Source organism: Tursiops truncatus, chromosome 1 (assembly GCF_011762595.2).
Source record: "Tursiops truncatus isolate mTurTru1 chromosome 1, mTurTru1.mat.Y, whole genome shotgun sequence".
NCBI classification, from domain to species: Eukaryota; Metazoa; Chordata; class Mammalia; order Artiodactyla; family Delphinidae; genus Tursiops; species Tursiops truncatus.
In genome coordinates this window covers 78,524,772-78,545,493 of record NC_047034.1, presented here as the reverse complement: position 1 = coordinate 78,545,493, position 20,722 = coordinate 78,524,772, and the positions used below count along the sequence as shown (strand labels likewise).

General features: G+C 41.7%; 1 protein-coding gene across 2 annotated transcripts in view; it reads right to left on the bottom strand.

Moving 5' to 3' along the window:
* The window catches only part of NOTCH2 (notch receptor 2), a 177,736-nt gene that overhangs the window by 21,206 nt on the left and 135,808 nt on the right, over window positions 1-20,722 (bottom strand). For both annotated transcript variants that reach the window (XM_019919451.3, XM_019919449.3), the window contains exons 15-22: window positions 19,820-19,933; window positions 10,287-10,406; window positions 9,729-9,881; window positions 6,812-7,040; window positions 5,583-5,784; window positions 3,693-3,846; window positions 3,126-3,310; window positions 1,374-1,506 (exon numbers count right to left, since the gene is read on the bottom strand). In XM_019919451.3, the coding sequence (XP_019775010.1) occupies window positions 1,374-1,506; window positions 3,126-3,310; window positions 3,693-3,846; window positions 5,583-5,784; window positions 6,812-7,040; window positions 9,729-9,881; window positions 10,287-10,406; window positions 19,820-19,933 (1,290 nt within the window). The remainder of the gene's footprint in view (window positions 1-1,373; window positions 1,507-3,125; window positions 3,311-3,692; window positions 3,847-5,582; window positions 5,785-6,811; window positions 7,041-9,728; window positions 9,882-10,286; window positions 10,407-19,819; window positions 19,934-20,722) is intronic.

Below are 20,722 nucleotides of genomic sequence, written 5' to 3'. Positions count from 1 at the left end.
TCGTTGCCTTATGAAACGATCCATTCTAGGACTGATACCTCTAATTAATAAAAAGTTAACGGTAAAAAAAAAAAAAAGTTAATGGTATAGCAGAGATTTTAGTGTAGATGAATATCCATGTGCTTGCCTACATTTCCCAGTCTCCCTTGAAGCCAGGTTGAGACCATTTTACTACTTCTGGCCAGTATACTGTGAGCAGTAGTGATGGGTGTCACTTCCAGACTGAGGTATTGAAAGCTGCTGCATGACCCTGTAAGTCTGTCCCTCTTCCCCTGCTGTGGAGGTCTTGGAGGCCCCGTGCTGCAAGCCACATTTCTAAAATATAAAGAGAGGTAGCCCAACACACTCAGACTTGATCTGAGTGACAAAAAAAAAAAATTGTTGTGTTAAGCCACTGAGATTTGAGGTTTAATTTGCTACTACCAGAATCACAGCTTGTCCCATACAGTACAAGTATTCAAAGGACCAAGCTAACAGCAAGTCAAAATTAACTTCTACTTCTCTTTCAGGTACTGAGCAGAGAACTCAGTACTTTTACAGGACAAATCTTCAAATATTCAAAGGCTGTTTCTCCCTAATTTTTTCTTCCCCGTTAACCTCATTGCTCAATAACTAGCCTACTAGTGGGGTACTCTTCCATTTTAATTTAGTCAAACTCTGAACTCAAGAAGGGTAAATTACCAAAATTCACTGACACAAAGGTCTAAGACAGTATAAATATTTCTCTAACATTCTATTCTCTTTGACAATGAGAATCGATTTCCCACCATTGTGGATGGCCTCTTACTTTTTCTTTTTTTCACAAGCTGCTCAGAGCAGGTACCATTATAACTACATCTCTTCCAAGAGATTGTTTGGAGGCAGGGGAATGTCCCTGGCAAAATGATGGCTCCATCACCCACCATCTAGGGTTGTATCTCATTAGGTCTTACTGCAATTCTTAGCTACAGTCTTGGGCCATCAGTATTCTCCCCTGGCCTTATGAAAACAGGCAAATGTTTTCATGTCATTCATTTCCCCACTTTATGGAGGCAAAACTTGGCAAGTTTAAAAAAATAACATGAGCTGGTAAATATGAATTATTTTTTCAAGAGGCCACTAGCTGTCTTCCCGAGAAGCACCAAGAAATCTTGCTAGCCAGATTAACTTTGTTGCAACCTTATGTCATTTTCACGTTCTGTGTTTCACGGATCTCAACAACAACCAGACAGAATTGGAGTCAGAACATCAGAGCTAGGCAAGAGATGAATGAAATGGCTTGAATTACCAGGACTCAGATAATGCTTGATTTTTAAAAACCCACTCAACACTAAAAATGCATTTATAACTTAGAGAATGCCCTGGATGGAAGACAGGTAAGGCTGATTTCATACCCCGAGTGCCTGGTGGGCAGGAGCACTTGAAATGGTTCACAAGGTCGATACAGGTGCCTCCGTTCTGGCATGGCTGGTTCTGGCACTCATCCACTTCATACTCGCAATTGACACCCTGATATCCTGGGACACACTGCCAAGAGCAAGCAAAACGAACAAGAAATATTGGCCCATTGTAGGACACAGACCTTGAGAGCAAATGAGATCTGGTAAGTTACCTGTGACCCTCTTCCCCCAGCCCTTGTACGCTTCTCTGGCATCATCACACTCTCTACTAACAATCTCGTGCAGTTAGCTCACATCTTACTGGCATTTATCACTTCCAGCCGAAAGTGACAAAAAGCCACTTGAAGGGGAAGGCAAGGACTGAATGTTCTGAGCGATATTTCAGATGATGCCTGTGCAAAACTGTCGTCCCTCCTGTGTGCAGGCTTCCCCTAAAATATGCATTCCTTTGTATGTGATGAGGACCCTGTGACTCACTCTAACGGTATGTGTGGATGGTAGTAAAGATATCACATGTATTGATCTCCAGGTTCAGGAAACTACATGTTTAAGTGTGAGAAACTGACTGGTATGGGGTGAGGGCCCAGAGAGGTGGGCTAGCTAGCTGGGCTAGAGGTAGGGGTTCCAGGGCTTTTAGGGCTCATCAAGAAAGAAGATACCGACCACAAAGTGGCTCTATTTGGGAAATGCTTTGAGTCCCTCACAGCATAAGATCATCGAGAGGGAGAAAGAGGGTAAGGAGAGGAGGGCAGATGAACTTGGAGGGAAGGGGGTTACAGAGATGGGGCTGACATGTTTGGTGATATCACTCAGCAGCCAGGCCAAGGTCTGTGCATCAGAGAGCTCTGAAGGGCAGCTGTGGCTTGGTATCTTCATGTCCTGGGGCTTATCTTACCTATGGCTAGCAGTGTCTGCTGCAGGTTTGCAGAATATACAAAGCAGGCAGGCTCTAAGTGGCTAAATTCTACTTATTAAGGCTATGTTTAAAACAACTGGATGTGTCAAAATTTGAGTTTGGTTCCAGTGGTTTTTGAGCTACCAGGTCTCAGCCTGCTGTGAAGAAATAAACAACTTAGGGACCAATATACAGATGCCATCTTTGGCTCATTTATGATAAGTAGACAAGCAAAGCTTTTCTCAGTGTTGCTTGGTGGTCTAAATTGGGATCAAATCCATGTCTCTGGTCTTTTGTTAAAATCTTGATCTAACCATTATCAGCCCAGACATTAAGAAGACATGACATGTCCCTTAAAAGACACACACATCCTCAAGTATACACATGTAACAGTATGACACTACACAGAACAGGCTAACCAACATTTTTTTGAGAGAATTATTAGTTGGTTGATCAATGACTGTATACAAAGATGACATGGGTCAAAGGGACACGCCTCAAAGTGGCTTCTCCTATCTCAACTGCTATTCAGGGAAATACCAGGAGCCGCAGGGCTGGGTGGGACTGTGAAATGCACAGCAGGCGAAGGTTGGCTTTGAATCCTGGAAGCAGCCCCGTGGAAGATGGTTCCAGACCTCTGTAAAATTATCTTACCAGAGCTATTTTAACTTATTGCACAGGGGGACTGAAAAAAAAACAGTGATTAGTAAACACTGTAATTGTAACTGGAAAAAAAAAATCTATAAATTGTGAAAATAAGACATAAGCAGCTAAACTCAATATGCTAATGTTCGTAGGAGTTGTGCCATCTTCTGGGAGGTCTCTGACCTCTCCCTGCTCATCTTACTCACCTCACATCTGTATCCACCAATGAAGTCCCTGCAGGTGGCTCCGTGCTGGCAAGGATTGGACGAGCACTCATCCAGCTGATCCTCACAGTAGCTCCCGGTGTAGCCCAGGGGGCACTGGCAGTGATGCGAGTTGCCAGCACTGATACAGATGCCTGAGTGCTGGCACAGGCGGTCAACGGGCACCCCTGGGAAACCCAGTGGAGGAAGAAACATCACGGAAGGGCATACAACACGTCAGGTTCAGACCAACTAATCTAAGCCGGTTGACACATCAAATTTTATTATTGTCTAGTTCACAAACCTCGGTACCAGCTTTATATTAAAAATAAACAAGCTCTGAAAGTGGAATATGCCTTCCTTTCACTTCAAATACCTTTCTTTTTGGAATCTCTAGAGCTGTTTCTCTGCCCTTTCACCTTCTGTTTCAGACCCTTTCTCCAGAGTCTTCTCCATCCACTCCTGTCTTCCCTTCCCTCTCCTCCCATGATAACAATATTTGCCCTAAAACGCTGCTGGTCAGTCAATACTTTGTGGACGGACCCTTGAGTCTGAGGGGGCACAGCTCACCTCTGTGGGAGGCCGCAACCTCACAGGAGACATTGGGCACGTCACAGTAAGCACCAGCCCATCCAGACGGACACAGGCACCGGGACTGTGCTTTCTCCTGAATGCAAGTACCTTTGTTTTTACATGGAGACCGACTGCAGAGGTTCACCAGGGTCTGAAACAGGGGCATACACATACATCAACATTCAGACACCAGAAACGAAAAAAAAGTTACATTGCATTTTAAGAAATCAAAGGAAAGCATACTAATTAATAATTTAAAAAAAGAGCCCTCACCCAAGCCTTAAACTTAGATCCACTGTCCCCAGATAATCCAATCATTTTATACAGTCTAATTCCTTTTAGCTCTGCTATTTAAAAATTCTTACCACACAAGTTTAAGAATTTGAGGAAGCCCAATAGGTTAAGTTATCCCCTACACCACACTTACGTCTAGAAACATGGCCACCCTATGGGGCTAGAAAGAAAGAGAGAGTTAAAGCTGTCAGACAGCTCCTACGTGCTGCTCCTGAGTGAGAAATCCACGTGGGGCTTGATCAAGTCTGTCTGCGGTGAATAGAGTGAAAGGACTTAAAGTCTGTTAATAAACCTAAAAACTGTCAAAGAGCTTATCTGATGGGAGAAACTCAGGCTTATGAAAAGCATGAGACAAAGACTGTAAGTGAACTAGCACCTTCTCCAAAACTCACATGGGGTGGCCTGGCCCCCGGGGAGAGGAAGGCCATACTCAACAGTACAGACCTTTTGTGAAAGAAAGGGGGAAGGGCAGAGCGCTCCACGAGCACCTGTAGTCTGCACTGTGAGAACAAGCAGGAGCCCTGTGAAGAACACCCTCCTGAAGGGTGAGCTGTGACAAAGCGAGAGAGAGGCATGGACATATATACACTACCAAACGTAAGGTAGATAGCTAGTGGGAAGCAGCCGCATAGCACAGGGAGGTCAGCTCGCGCTTTGTGACCACCTGGAGGGGTGGGATAGGGAGGGTGGGAGGGAGGGAGACGCAAGAGGGAAGAGATATGGGAACATATGTATATGTATAACTGATTCACTTTGTTATAAAGCAGAAACTAACACACCATTGTAAAGTAATTATAGTCCAATAAAGATGTAAAAAAAAAAAAAAACCCTCCTGATCCACAGAATCAGCAACAAGCTGTTTAACAGGCAGAGCTGCTTACAGCACCTTTGCTTACAGCAAAGCCTTACCGAAGTGTACTCTGTAAGTCTAGTTAAACGTGGCCATCTATTCCTAAGTTCTTTGGACTGCTGTTATTCTATCATGTACCATTGTTTGAGAGGTAAAGCTACATAAAATTAAACACAATGCTGTTTGGTACGCAACCTTGGAAAAGTTACTTTGCCCCTCTGGGGCTCAGTTTCTTCTTCCACGAAATGAAAGGCTAGACCAGTCAGCTCTGAGGGGTCCTTCCCTTATAAGAGTCTATGAAAACGTATATTATTATAAATAGTTGAATTTAAAAGACATGTGAATAGCTCGGTTTTGAGACTGTTACAATATTGCAAGACATGATAATTCTCATTATCCCCTTAGATGTTGTACCTGAATTTTAAAAATCGTATTTTGATTGTTCTTTATTTCCCTTTTTGTATTTCCTAAATGATATTTATGTGCTTATTTCCCACATGCATTTTCTGCAGTTCTTGGTTAGCCTGTTAAAACAATTTTATATTTGTTAATCCATATAATCTTGCCAGTGTCACCATTTTGGAATCTACCAGCTATTAAGAAGCTCTCCAGATTTATCTCAGGGACATCCCTAAGACCCAGAACTTTCTCTTTTGGGTGGGGCTTATTCTGCCTAGAAAAGGAATAGGTGTAATATTCAACTATTCTGAGGGAGCTGAATGAATGGGATGGAGTCTAATTACCTGACAGTTTTTCCCAGTGTAGCCCAATGGGCAGATGCAGCGGTAGGTACCCAGGCCATCAACACATACTCCTTCATTCAGGCATGGATGAGAGTTGCATTCATTGATCTCATGGAGGCAGAAGGGGCCAGTGAAGCCCACAGGGCACAAGCAAGAGAAGGAGTTAATCCCATCGATACATGTGCCACCGTTGAAACAGGAGCTAAGAAGCAAACAGGAGAACAACATTAGCTATGCAATCTGGTTCCTCTGACCTGCTATTTAAAAACTAAGGTTCCTGGAATCTAAGATATTACAGAGGCAAATACTCCTGAGCACCCAAAACTCCTATATCCAGTAAACGTTACCTTTTTCCAAACTAGAATGGGCACCAGTCAGCCTGAATCTCAGCTTCCTTTGCACAGCCAAAAAGGTTAGAGGAGTATTTAAAAGTCTGAGCTTATTAGAGGCTGAGGTTCCTAAAGAAACTGAAGGTTTCCAAGTTTTACCCCGTGCTTCTGTAGCTTTCCATGTCTCAAATTTCACTTTATCCCTAAGTCAATTTAATTTATAAGGGAAGTGTTAAATAAATAGCTCTTGACTCTAGATTTCTTTATGGAAGAGAAACAGAACAAATTTGTTGATAATTAAAAAAGAAACAAACCTCCCAGAAATTACTTAAAGAGGGATGACAAATCTGCAAAGAAATAGGAATTTCTTAATTGTCAACTAAAATGAACAAGAGACCAAAAGGATATGGAATAGAATTATAGCTCTTTCTGTTCCCTATGCAAGCAACAAATGATGACCCATCTCACTAAGTTGTTTTTTTTTTTTTTTTTTTTTTTTGCGGTACGCGGGCCTCTCACTGCTGTGGCCTCTCCCGTTGCGGAGCACAGGCTCCGGACACGCAGTCTCGGTGGCCATGGCTCACGGGCCCAGCCGCTCCGCGGCATGTGGGATCCTCCCGGACCGGGGCACGAACCCGTGTCCCCTGCATCAGCAGGCAGACTCTCAACCACTGTGCCACCAGGGAAGCCCTCTCACTAAGTTTTTCAACCTCTAACCTTTGAGCTTGTAACTAGATGTCTACAAGGACTCAGGAACCAGGAAATAAGAGGTGATTATGGGGTGGGATCCAAGTGGATGCCTTATGCCTGTCCCTTGATCCCAGTACTGTGCTCTGTAGTTTCCTCCTGTTTCTCCCTTTGCCCCTAAGACACTGGTGCCTGAGGACACGGGCTGCTCACCTCTCAGTGCACTCGTCAATGTTGTCCTCACAGTGGACTCCATCAAATCCCGCCTGGCACTTGCAGGTGTAGCTGTTGACATAGTCAGAGCAGGTCCCTCCGTTCTTACAGGGTTCACTCAGACACTCATCCATGTCTGTCTGACACCTGTCCCCAGTGAAGCCCGGAAGGCATAGGCAGGAGAAAGTATTCACTCCATCTACACAGGAACCTCCATTCTGGCAAGGATCTAAGCCATTGCACACAAGAATTAGAACTCTGAACAGCAGCATCAAGTTAACCTTAGACTCATAAAGGTGAGTACCCTGCACTGAGTCACACAAAGAACAGAAACAATTCTGACTTTTCTTTGCATCTGTTTTGCCCTGACTCCTCCATTTATGAAAATGAATGCAGTAACACTTCCCTGAGATTCTTAATAATAAGAATCTGTTTAATACCTGGAATGAACTCTCCATATACCACTAACAGTTTTGCAAACTTAATAGTCATAAAACTTGTATTTGTCCCACAAACTTGCATTTGTAAATCAAATATATGCCCCAATACACAGAATCTCAGAAGTAACAATACAGATTTTCAAAAGGTGTATGTGGTGGTGGAGTGGGTTGGGTAGGATGGAATAGATAGTAATCAGCCCCCTGCGCTAATCTATCTTTGCTTTCTTTTCCCTCCCTCTCTTCCTTTCTTCCCTCATTTCATTTTTCAAATGCACACAGAACATTTACCAAGACAGACCATACACTGGGCCATATGACATGCTTTAATAAATTTAAAGTAATTCAAATCATGTGGAGAATGTTCACTGATCACAATGGAATTAAACTAGAAATCAGTAACAAAACCTACCTGGAAGGAATCAGCAACAAAAGATATTTGGAAACTAAAGAACACACTTCTAAATAACTTATGGGTCACAGAACAAATCCAAATGGAAACCTGAAAGTATTTTGAGCTGAACGAAAAGAACATGACACATCAAAATTTGTGAAATACAGCTAAAGCAGTGTTTTGAGGGAAAATGTATAGCATTAAATGCTTATTTTAGAAGTAGTGGAATGAAACAAAATCTAAACTTCCATCTTAAGAAACTAGAAAAAGAAGGGCAAACTAAAACTAAGGTAGGCAATGAAAAGACTAAAGAGCAGAAATCAATGAAATAGGAAACAGTAAAACAACTGAGAAAAATCATGAAACTAAAACTGGGTTCATTTAAAAGATTATAAATAAATACATACCTACATACATAAGTATACATAATACATAAACAGATAGATAGATTACTAAAACCAATAATGCTCTACCGAGAGCAACCAGATGAAAAAAGAGAGAAGACATAAATAACCAATATCTGAAATAAGAGAAGGGAAATAACCCCATTTTAAAATAAACATTAAAAGTACAATAAAGGAATATCATGAAAGACTCAATGCCAACAATTCTGACAACTTAGATAAAGTAAAACTCATTCCTTGAAAGATGCAAATCACCAAAGCTCAATGAAAAAGAAATAGATACCCTGAACACCTATTAAAGGAATTAAATTTATAATTAAAAAAGCTTCCCAGAAAGAAAATTCTAGGCCTAGATGTTTAGAAGAAATGATACTAATTCTACTCAAAGTCTTCCAGAAAATAGAAAGGGAACACTTTCTGATTTGTTCTATGAGGCCAGCATCACCCTCTTATCAAAACTATACAAATATAGTATAAGAAAATTAGAGAACATGCCCCATGAACACAGATACAAAAATCCTTAGCAAAATTTGAGTAAATAATATCCAACAATATATGAGAGAGATAACACATCATGACCAAGTAGAATTTATCCCAGAAATTTAAGGTCAGTTCAACATTTGAAAATCAATTAACATAATTCACTTACATTAAAAGACCTTAAAAAACAGTATTACCATCTCAAGAGATACTGAAAAATCATCTGAAAGAAAAGTAACCCTCATTCATTATTAAAAGGAAGAAAATTCTCAGCCAACTGAAGGTAAATTGCAAAATTCTCACCAAATTGAGGTAAACTGAGGTAAATTCCTCAATTTGATGCTTTTCCCTTAGAATCAAGAACAAGGCAGGACCGGCTTCTCTCACCACTTCTATTCTGCATTTACTGAAGTCAGTGCAATAATGCAAGAAAAATAAATAAAATGCGTACAGATTTAGAAATAAATGAATACAGAAAAGAAATAAAAGGTATAGCAGTTGTATTTATTCAGAAATAACATAGTGTATTATCTCTATAAAAAAATCCTAGGAATCTAAACTAAACCAGAAGCTATACTAATCTGGAATTAATGATAAGTGAGTTTAGCAAGATTACAAAACAGAATTACTCAGTAAAACCTTTAGAACTCATATTCCCTCTCTTCAGAAAAGAGTTTTCATTATATGATTCTATTTATATAAAACTGTAAAAAAATTCACACAAACCCATAGTGACAGAGATAGATCCCTGGTTGCCTGGGACAGGAAAGTGGAAAGGAGAGTTAAGTTACAAAAGAGATGAGAATACTTTCAGGGGGGTGGACATGTTCAGTATCTTGAGTATTGGTTTCAGTTGTCGTACGGCAAGACTTATTGACTGGTACATTTAAATACTGGCAGTGTGCTGTATGTTAATGATACTTCAAGAGATGTGCTTTTCTAAAAAAGCTGTCATAGCATTGTTCCCACTTCGTCAATGTATAAAAATCAGTAAGGCAATACTTAGAAGGGACTACCCTGCCTTAACTCCTAAAGCCACTGGCTTCAAAATGAAGATTTTTAAAGTACAAAGACTAAAGACACATGGTAAACTATTGGACGGCCCGTCTCGGCACTGAGAGGCGAGCGCCTCCGCTGAGTTCTGCTCTGCTCCCTACGCTCTCCTCTCCCTCGGGGGCTTAGGAGCAGGCTGGCATACTCACTGGCAAGGCAGTCATCGATGTCCTCCTCACAGTCCATACCACTGAAGCCTGGAGGACACTCGCACATGTAGCTGCCCTGGGTGTTATGGCAGAGACCGTGGTTCATGCAGGGCTTGGAGACACACTCGTCAATGTCAACTGTACACCGCTGACCTGGAAACACAGGGGCAATGAACGGTCCAGTCTTTGGAAGTCGATTCCCACAGAAATTTATGTGGGGCCTGAGCTTCAGCTGGGGTAGGTGGGGCTACTCCAAGGATATTCCGGTTGGTCTCCTGCTTTTGGAAGTCCCTGAAGGCTTCTGTGCCCCTAGCAGTTGATGCTACAATGCCCTGTAGAACATCATGGTTTCAGACTCTGGTGGGAGTCCTCTAGCCCCAGAGACATGCAAAACGGAAAGGCTTTCGGCTTTCTAAAACATTCCAGTTAGCAGCTTCTATACATGGCCTCCGTTCTTAACAAAAGAGGGCAAGCCTCAAAAGACCAGGTCCTCCGTGTCGTCAGATAACCTGACCACCTTGTTTAAGGCTCTTGGTTTCCCCATTCCCATGTTGTTACCTTGCCAGCCAGGAGCACACAGGCAGGTGTAACTCTCAAAATCTGGTGCCTCTTTGCAAACACCAGCATTCTCACAAGGGTTTGGGGAACAGGGAGCCAATACAGTCTGACAGTTCTTTCCTGTAAATCAAATGACAGAGTTCATTATAGAGAAAAATTCCAAGGAAACTGAAACTCCCCCCCACCCCACCAAATTCTATACTGAAGGATGATCTCTGAATTCAGGTCTAACGTAATGGATAAGAGCTTTGGAATCTGAGAGACCTATGGACTTTTGTGTCTTGGCTCTGATGTGATTACTAACAGTGTGATCTCAGGCAAGTTATCTTCTCTGAGCTTTCACATAAATAAGATGGGAATTAGGATGGTATATAACTCATAGAGGCTTTTTGTGGATTAAATGATAAAATGCTTACAAAGTCCTTATTAGCATAGGGCCCAGTACCTAGAGTAAGTACTCAACAACTGTTGGGCTGCTGTCATCTTCATATTATTATCACAAGGGGTTACATGGATTTGGAATCCTGCATCAATCAGGGGTGACAGTTTCTGCATCTTCATAGCTAAGATTCAGCTATTCAGATGCTTAGCCACACAGATCTACCTTCACATGAGCAGGAAAGAAGTAACACAGCCACCTACTCCTCAAAACCTCTGCCGGCCTGTTCCAGAAGGCAATGGGGTTGATGAGAAGGCCACCAGAGGTGGAAAACAGTGAAGTAATTCTGAATGCCTAGTAACATCTCTCCTTATATCAACAACATGACATTGATAGTTGCCCATCAACATTTCCTATCTTAGTATACTGAATATAAGACTCCAGAAAAAAATTAAAAGAATGCTTTTATTAAAGGGGAGATAGGCTTTTTCCAAGACGGCAGAGGAGTAGGAGGACGTGGAGTTGCCCTCTCCCCACAAATGCACTGGGAATACATCTACAAATGGAACAATTCTCCCAGAGCACCGCTGAACACTAGCAGAGGACCTTGGACACCTAAAAGGACAAGAAAGATCCCCACATAACCAAGTAGCATGAAAGATAGAAGAAGGGAAAAGGAAGAGGAGAGGAAGCAGGATGGGACCTGTACCCCTGGCAGGGAGATGAAGGTGAGGAGAGGTTGCCACACCTGGGGAAGCTTCCTCACCGGCAGGGAGATCAGCTGGGACAGAAGGGGAGACTTGGAGACTCAGAGGAGAGCCCGGCAACTGGTCTGTGGCAGGCAGGACACAGTGAGACCTATGCAGATGGTCCGTGCCACAGTCCTGTGCCACCCAGCCTGAGACGGGTGCCTGCAGGTGCACACGGGGGCTGGGTGCCAGACGTGGGGTTTGGAGAGCAGACCTGGGGAGGGGACTGCTGTTGGCTGTGAGGAGACAGCCTGAAGGGACGGGAGTGAGGAGCTCTGCAACCAGGAATGCTTGTGGAGGAAGTCCGGACCGCCACAGAAGTGAAGCGCCCCGTGTAAAGGGCAGGGTTGCCATTGTGCAGCCTCTCTCCTCGTGAGGCAGGCCCTGCCTCCACGGGCACGAGGGAGGGCTCCGGCTGGAGGCCGTTTGTGCCCCCCCTTCCATCGCTTCCTCTGCCTCCATCCCCCCCACCCCAGCCTGGACAGCACGCTGGCCCCCGTCGCCACCTGGGCTCCTTCCAGCCTGACGAGCTCGTGTGCTCCGGCCACCTCTGGAGCAGACTCCGGTGAGAGGAACACACACAGAGGTGGGGCTGAAACCACAGCTGAGCCCCAGGGCCCGTGTGACTAAGGAAGAAGACCTTAAGCCTCTCCTCACAGCTACACGAACCCAGAGTTACACCTCCTCTGATGGCTTCCTAAATTCAGTGCCTGTGAGACATCCCAAAGGACAAGTGCTCTTGCAGCTGGGACGGGTCTGGCTTTAGCAGCTGTAGGCTCTGTGGGCACATACACAGAGGCTGGGCCAGGTCAGAATCTGAGCTGCCACCACAGCTCCCACAGCGGGTCCAGGTTCATTACTACTGCAGTCCCGGGACCTGACTTCAGTGGATCTGCGCCAGTGGCCTGGTGAAAACAATGCCCGAGAGTCACCAGGGCCAACTGCCAGCATACCCACAGTTACAGTGGGACCAAGAGCAGTGCCAACAACAGTGTACTTTGTGAGCCTGCACAATGGGCAAAAGGGGACACAATAGAGCACATTCACGGGTGAACAGCTCCAAAGGAGGAAAACTCAGTGACTCCTCTCCCAGTGGGAGCACTCCAATCCCACCTTCCTTGCACTGCAGATCAGAAACACAGTTAATAAACAGATCTAGGGGCCTCTACTCCAACAACTAGGGATCAGGCCCTGCCCCTGACAGGACAGTGACAACCACAGAGCAAAAAGGAGGCCCTGTTCAATATCCAGGACCAGCCTCTGGTCACCACAACACCAATCAAACTCCCTATCAAGGGGATAATGGTACAAGCCTCTGGACCAACCTCACCCACCAGGGGGCAGACACAAGAAGCAAGAGGAACTACAATCCTGCAGCCTGTGGAAAGGAGAACATAAACACAGTAAGAGTGACAAAATGAGAAGTAAAAGAAATATATTGCAGACGAAGGAGCGAGATAGAAACCTATAAGAACAACTAAATGAAGAGGAGATAGGCAATCTACCTGAAAAAGAATTCAGAGTAATAATAGTAAAGATGATCCAAGATCTCGGAAAAAGAATGGAGGCACGGCTCGAGAAGATATAGGAAATGTTTAACAAAGACCTAGAAGAACTAAAAAACAAACAAACAGAGATGAACAATACAGTAACTGAAATTAAAAATACACTAGAAGGAATCAATGGCAGAATGACTGAGGCAGAAGAACAGATAAGTGACCTGGAAGACAGAATGGTAGAAATCTCTGTGGTGGAACAGAATAAAGAAAAAATAATGAAAAGAAATGCAGACCATCTCAGAAACCTCTGGGATAACATCAAATGCACCAACATTCGAATTATAGGAGTCCCAGAAAAAAAAGAGAAAGGGCCTGAGAAAATATTTGAAGAGATTACAGTCAAAAACTTCCCTAACATGGGAAAGGAAATAGTCACCCAAGTCCAGGAAGTACAGAGAGTCCCATACAGGATAAACCCAAGGAGGAACATGCCCAGACACACAATAATCAAACTAACAAAAATTAAATACAAAGAAAAAATATTAAAAGCAACAAGGGAAAAGCAAGAAGTAACATACAAGGGAATCCCCCATAAGGTAATCAGCTGATTTTTCAGCAGAAGTTCTGCAGGCCAGAAGGGAGTGGCATGATATATTTTAAGTGATGAAAGGAAAAAACCTACAACCAAGAATACTCTACCCAGCAAAGCTCTCATTCAGAGTTGATGGAGAAATCAAAAGCTTTACAGAGAAGTAAAAGCTTTACAGAGAAGCAAAAGCTAAGAGAATTCAGCACCACCAAACCAGCTGTACAACAAATGCTAAAGGAACTTCTCTAGGCGGGAAACACAAGAGAAAAGAACAAAAGAGGAAAGGAAGAAAAAAGGATCTACAAAAACAAACCCAAAACAATTAAGAAAATGCCAATAGGCACACACGTATCAATACTTACCTTAAATATAAATGGATTAAATGTTTCAACCAAAAGACACAGACTGGCCAAATGGATACAAAAATAAGATCCATATATATGCTGCCTACAAGAGACCCACTTCAGACCTAGGTACACATACAGACTGAAAGTGAGGGGATGGAGAAAGATATTCCATGCAAATGGAAATCAAAAGAAAGCTGGAGTAGCAATACTCATATCAGACAAGATAGACTTTAAAATAAATACTGTTACAAGAGACAAGGAAGGGCACTACATAATGATCAAGGGATCAGTGCAAGAAAAAGATACAACAATTGTAAATATATATGCACCCAACATAGGAGCACCTCAATATACAAGGCAAATGCTAACAATCATAAAAGGGGAAATTGACAGTTAACACAGTAATAGTGGGGGACTTTAACACCTCACTTACACAAATGGACAGATCATCCAGACAGAAAATTAATAAGAAACATAAGCCTTAAATGACACATTAGACTTAGATAGACTTAATTGACACTTATAGCACATTCCATCCGAAAGCAGCAGAATACACTTTCTTCTCAAGTGCACATGGAACATTCTCCAGGATAGATCACATCTTGGGTCACAAATCAAGCCTCGGTAAATTTAAGAAAACTGAAATCATATCAAGCATTTTTTTTACCACAACATTATGAGATTAGAAATCAATTACAGGAAAAAAACCTGTAAAAAACACAAACACATGGAGGCTAAACAATATGTTACTAAATAACCAAGAGATCACTGAAGAAATCAAAGAGAAAATCAAAAAATACCTAGAGACCACGAAAACACGATCATCTAAAACCTATGGGATGCAGCAAAAGCAGTTCTAAGAGGGAATTTTATAGCAACACAGTCCTACCTCAGGAAACAAGAAAAGTCTCAAATAAACAAACTAATACACCTAAAGCAACTAGAGAAAGAAGAACAAACAAAACCCAAAGTTAGTAGAAGGAAAGAAATCATATAGATCAGAGCAGAAATAAATGAAATAGAGACAAAGAAAACAATAGCAAAGATCAATGAAACTAAAAGCTCGTTCTTTGAGAAGATAAACAAAATTGATAAACCTTTAGCCAGACTCCTCAAGAAAAAGAGGGAGAGGACTCAAATCAATAAAATTGAAATGAAAAAGAAGTTACAATGAACACCACAGAAATACAAAGGATCATAAGAGACTACTACAAGCAGCTGTATGCCAATAAAACGGACAACCTGGAAGAAGTGGACAAATTCTTAGAAAGGTACAATCTCCCAAGACTGAACCAGGAAGAAATAGAGAATATGAACAGACCAATCACAAGTACTGAAATTGAAACTGGGATTAAAATTCTTCCAACAAACGGAAGTCCAGGACCAGATGGCTTCACAGGCAAATTCTATCAAACATTTAGAGAAGAGTTAACACCTGCCCTTCTGAAACTCTTCCAAAAAATTGCAGAGGGTGGAACACTCCCAAGTACATTCTACGAGGCCACCATCCCCCTGATACCAAACACAGGCAAAGATATCACAAAAAAAGAAAATTACAGGCCAATATCACTGATGAACATAGATGTAAAAATCCTCAACAAAATACTAGCAAACCAAATTCAAAAACACATTAAAAGGCTCATACACCATGATCAAGTGGGATATATTCCAGGGATGCAAAGATTTTTCAGGATCCGCAAATCAATGTGATACACCACATCAACAAATTGAAGAATAAAAACCATATGATCATCTCCATAGATACATAAAAAGCTTTTGACAAAATTCAACACCCATGTATGATAAAAACTCTCCAGAAAGTGGGCATACAGCGAACCCACCTCAACATAATAAAAGCTATATATGACAAACCAACAGAAAACATCATTTCAATGGTGAAAAACTGAAAGCATTTCCTCTAAGATCAGGAAAAAGAAAAGGATGTCAACTCTCACCACTATTATTCAACATGGTTTTGGAAGTCCTAGCCATGGCAATCAGAGAAGAAAAAGAAATTAAAGGAATCCAAATTGGAAAAGAAGAAGTAAAACTGTCACTGTTTGCAGATGACATGACACTATACAGAGAAAACCCTAAAAACGCTACTGAAAAACTACTAGAGCTCATCAATGGATTTGGTAAAGTTGCAGGACACAAAATTAATACACAGAAATCTCTTGCATTTCTATACACTAACAACGAAAGATCAGAAAGAGAAATCGAGGAAACAGTCTCATTTACCATCACATCGAAAAGAATAAAATACCTAGGAATAAACCTACCTAAGGAGGCAAAAGACCTGTACTCAGAAAACTATAAGACACTGAGGAAAGAAATCAAAGATGACACAAACAGATGGAAAGGTGATACCATGTTCTTGGATTGGAAGAATCAACATTGTGAAAATGACTATACTACCCAAAACAATCTACAAAATCAATGAAATACTATCAAATTACCAATGGCATTTTTCACAGAATTAGAACAGAAAAGTTTACAATTTGTATGGAAACACAAGAGACCCTAAAAAGCCAAAGAAATCTTGAAAAAGAAAAACAGAGCTGGAGAAATCAGGCTCCCTGACTTCAGACTATACTACAAAGCTACAGTAATCAAGACAGTATGGCACTGGCACAAAAACAGAAATATAGATCAATGGAACAGGATAGAAAGCCCAGAGACAAACCCACGCACCTATGGTCACCTAATCTATGACAAAGGAGGCAAGAATATACAACGGAGAAAAAGACAGTCTCTGCAATAAGTGGTACTGGGAAAACTGGACAGCTACATGTAAATGAGTGAAATCAGAACACTCTCTAATACCATACACAAAAATAAACTCTAAATGGGTTAAAGACCTAAGTGTAAGGCTGGATACTATAAAACTCTTAGAGGAAAACATGGGCAAAATGCTCTTTGACATATATCACAGCAAGATCTTTTTCAATCAACGTCCTAGAGTAATGGAAATAAAAACAAAAATAAACAAATGGGACCTAATGAAACTTAAAAGCTTTTGCACAGCAAAAGAAACCATAAACAAGATAAAAAAACAACCCTCAGAATGGGAGAGAATATTTGCAAATGAAGCAACTGACAAGGGATTAACCTCCAAAATATACAAATAGCTCATGCAGCTCAATTAAAAGAAAACCAAAAACAATCCAATCAAAAAATGGGCTGAAGATCTAAATAGACATTTCTCCAAAGAAGACATACAGATGGCTAAAAAAGCACGTGAAAAGATGCACAGCATCACTAATTATTAGAGAAATGCAAGTCAAAACTACAATGAGATATCACCTCACACCCGTCAGAAGGGCCATCATCAAAAACTCGACAAACAATAAATGCTAGAGGGGGTGTGGAGAAAAGGGAACCCTCCTGCACTGCTGGTGGGAATGTGAATTGGTACAGCCACTATGGAGAACAGTATGGAGGTTCCTTAAAAAACTACAAATAGAACTACCATATGATCCAGCAATCCCACTCCTGGGCATATATCTGAAGAAAATAAATACACTAATTCAAAAAGTTACATGCACCTCAATGTTCAAAGCAGCCTTATTTATAATAGCCAAGATATGGAAGCAACCGAGGTATCCATCAATAGATGAATGGATAAAGAAGATGTGATATGTGATACACACACACACACACACACACACACACACACACACACACACAGAGGAATATTACTCAGCCATAAAAAAAGAATTAAATTCTACCATTTGCAACAACATGGATGGATTTAGAAGATATTATGCTTAGTGAAATGAGTCAGACAGAGAAAGACAAATACTGTATGTTATTACTTATATGTGGAATCTAAAAAACAAGACAAACGAATATAACAAAATCGAAACAGACTCACAGATATAGAGAACAAACTAATGGTTACTAGTGGGGAGAGGGAAGGGGAGTAGGGCAAGATAGGGGTAGGGGATTAAGAGATACATACTACTACATATAAAATAGATAAGCTACATATATATAAGGTACAGCACAAGGAATATAGCCATTATTTTGCAGTAACTTTAAATGGAGTATAATCTTTAAATATACTGAATCACTATAGTGTACACCTGAAATGAATATAATGTAAATCAATTATACTTCAACAAAATAAAGTCAAATTACAACTAACTCAATTTAAAATTTTACCCTAAAATTTTGTATTCAGAAAGAAAACAATATTACCACAAATTTTCATCAATATCCCTAATAAGTTTTTAATGTGTCTGGTCAGAATAATGGCTCACAAGAAAAGGCAACGTTTCCTAGTTCCCTTCATGCTGGCCAAATTCAATGACACTTAAAACACTTAGTGACAACTCAGCACTGAAATTTTAATCTGCATAGATTTCCAGTCTCATATAATTTCTCAAAATTCACAAGTAGTAAATTCTTTTAATAAGATCCTAATACACAGAAAAACCAACAGCCAGCATTTAGTCAAATATTCTTATAGTATCTGAATAGCAAGAAGACAAATATTTTCAAGATGACCTGTGCACCTTAGTCATATTCAGGTAAGTCTCTAATGTGCCTGAACATAGTGACACCTGCTTGTATCTCCCTACAGCCATCAATTCTCAGTCTTTATGGCTGTGAGTGAGATCATCTGCTCAGTACCAACAAATGTGATCAGCACTATCACTGTGAAATGGCGTTATTTAGACTGTCTGTCTGTGGGCTTCCCTGGTGGCACAGCGGTTGAGAGTCCGCCTGCCGATGCAGGGGACACGGGTTCATGCCCCGGTCTGGGAAGATCCCACATACCGTGGAGCAGCTGGGCCCGTGAGCCATGGCCGCTGAGCCTGCGTGTCCGGAGCCTGTGCTCCGTAACGGGAGAGGCCACAACACTGAGAGGCCTGCGTACCGCAAAAAAAAAAAAAAAAAAAAAAAAAAATAGACTGTCCATCTGGGGATAGCTAGGGATCTCCGATAACTGAAGTCTTTCAGGTAACAGAGGCATGCTTCTGGCCACTCTGCCACTCCAAACAGCCTAGAGTCACTAGCAACAGCTATAATGAACAGCCTACGGCTCCAGGGGAGTAAGAACTCAGCCATGCTCCTGCCTGCATGCTAGGCACTGGAGAAACATGCAAAGTCACTGTTCATGTTTCTGTTTTGTTCCCCACAGATGAAGAAAATGGCTGACGAAGAGGTAAACGAGCTACACAAATACAACCAATCACAAGATGGCAGTAATGAGGCAGGAGACTACAAAGAAACGTCCAGGCACACTCCTGTAACACCACCCGAAACAAAGAACACCTGATGTGCAATGAAGTCACACCCACGTCTTGCGTGTGTGTGATCGCCATCCCAGGGGTCGTACCTCTCTGAATAAGATGCAGTGGCAATGAACGTGAGGAGAAGAATGACAAGAGGACAAGCTTTGGATTCAGAGAGACTTAGGGACAAATCCTAGATCTACCACTTACCTATGTGACCTTCAGCAAGCAAGCTCTCTTTGCCTCAGCTTCCACATGTATAAAATAGTGATAGGAACTTCTAAATACTTTGTAGAATTATTGTGAGCACTAGATCAAATCATCCCAAGTATGTCAAGTGTCCGGCACATAGCAAATGACCGATAAGTGGTAGTTGTTGTGTTAGCAAAACTCAGACTAAGAGCACAGGCCATAGAGACTCTGGGTCCATTCAAATAATGACTAAACCATCAGCTATGTGTCAATTCCAGCCATATATAATTTTTTAAAATTTTCAAACCCTAAAAAATAAAGGCAGCAAATGAGTTTCCCCACCACATGCATCTAGAGAGGCCACAGTGCTTTCTCAGAGCTGAAGACCCAGTCAGTGAGGGCAGGAAGGGTGACGAGGGAATGATTCCTCAGAGCGGCATCAATGCCCCACAGATCCCATCTCTGAGACTGAGAGGTTTGGAATGACAAGGCAAGACCAAGCAACCCTTCGGGTCCTTGCACTTGCAGGACTCACCTGTATACGGCAGCGCACAGTGGCAGGTATAACCACTTATATCATCAAAGCAGGTTCCTTGGTTCAGACATGGATTCGAAGCACATTCATCAATATTCACCAGACAGTTATAGCCTGTAGACAGAAAAGGGGAAAAACCAAAGACAGTGAAACTTTGTTAGCCTCCTCATTACCTCATTTACCAAGCAATCCTCTCAGTGGTAAACGTTAAACACCTCAGAAACTGCATTAACTTCTTCAGGCCACTGGAACACCTGTTCATTCATTTCAGTGTCAAGTCCCTGACACAGTCAGTAAAAAGTGCTTAATCCATCAAAAAATGAATGGAAGAACAGTATATTCTAATAGCTTGAAAGTCTAATGCACCTCCAAACGTAAGTAATTTCTCCATTATGGACCATGAAGTTCATTAGGGTGAAGACCTACTGCTATATCTAAATAGAAGCTCTTTCTATACAGAGTATCTGGTCAGGGCTTAAAAACAGCCCGTAAGTTATCAAGGGATAAAATATTCGAATACTTAATCAAAGCCTGTGATTTATGCCCACTCTTTCAAATGCACAGTCTCTACCATCGATGTGGTAGGGCTTCCGGAAGTCACAAAGCTGTTTCCCCTGATCCAAGACACGAAATCTACTCCCACTATGAAAAAGAGAAAAGGAAGGAAGCATCCATGGGGACAGGACTGTACTAAATGCCACACGCCTTTGTCCCTTCAGTAGGGCCTGACACAGAGCCTTAAGACTGAGGAACTACAGCACTGTACAAAAGAAAATGATGGTCTAGGAGTACAGAGGTCTGGGTTCAAACTGTACTCTGCTACTCGACAGCCGTACAACTCTGGACTTTACGTTTTGATTTTTATTTTGTTGATCAGCGAGTCTCAATGAGACAAAGAAATAA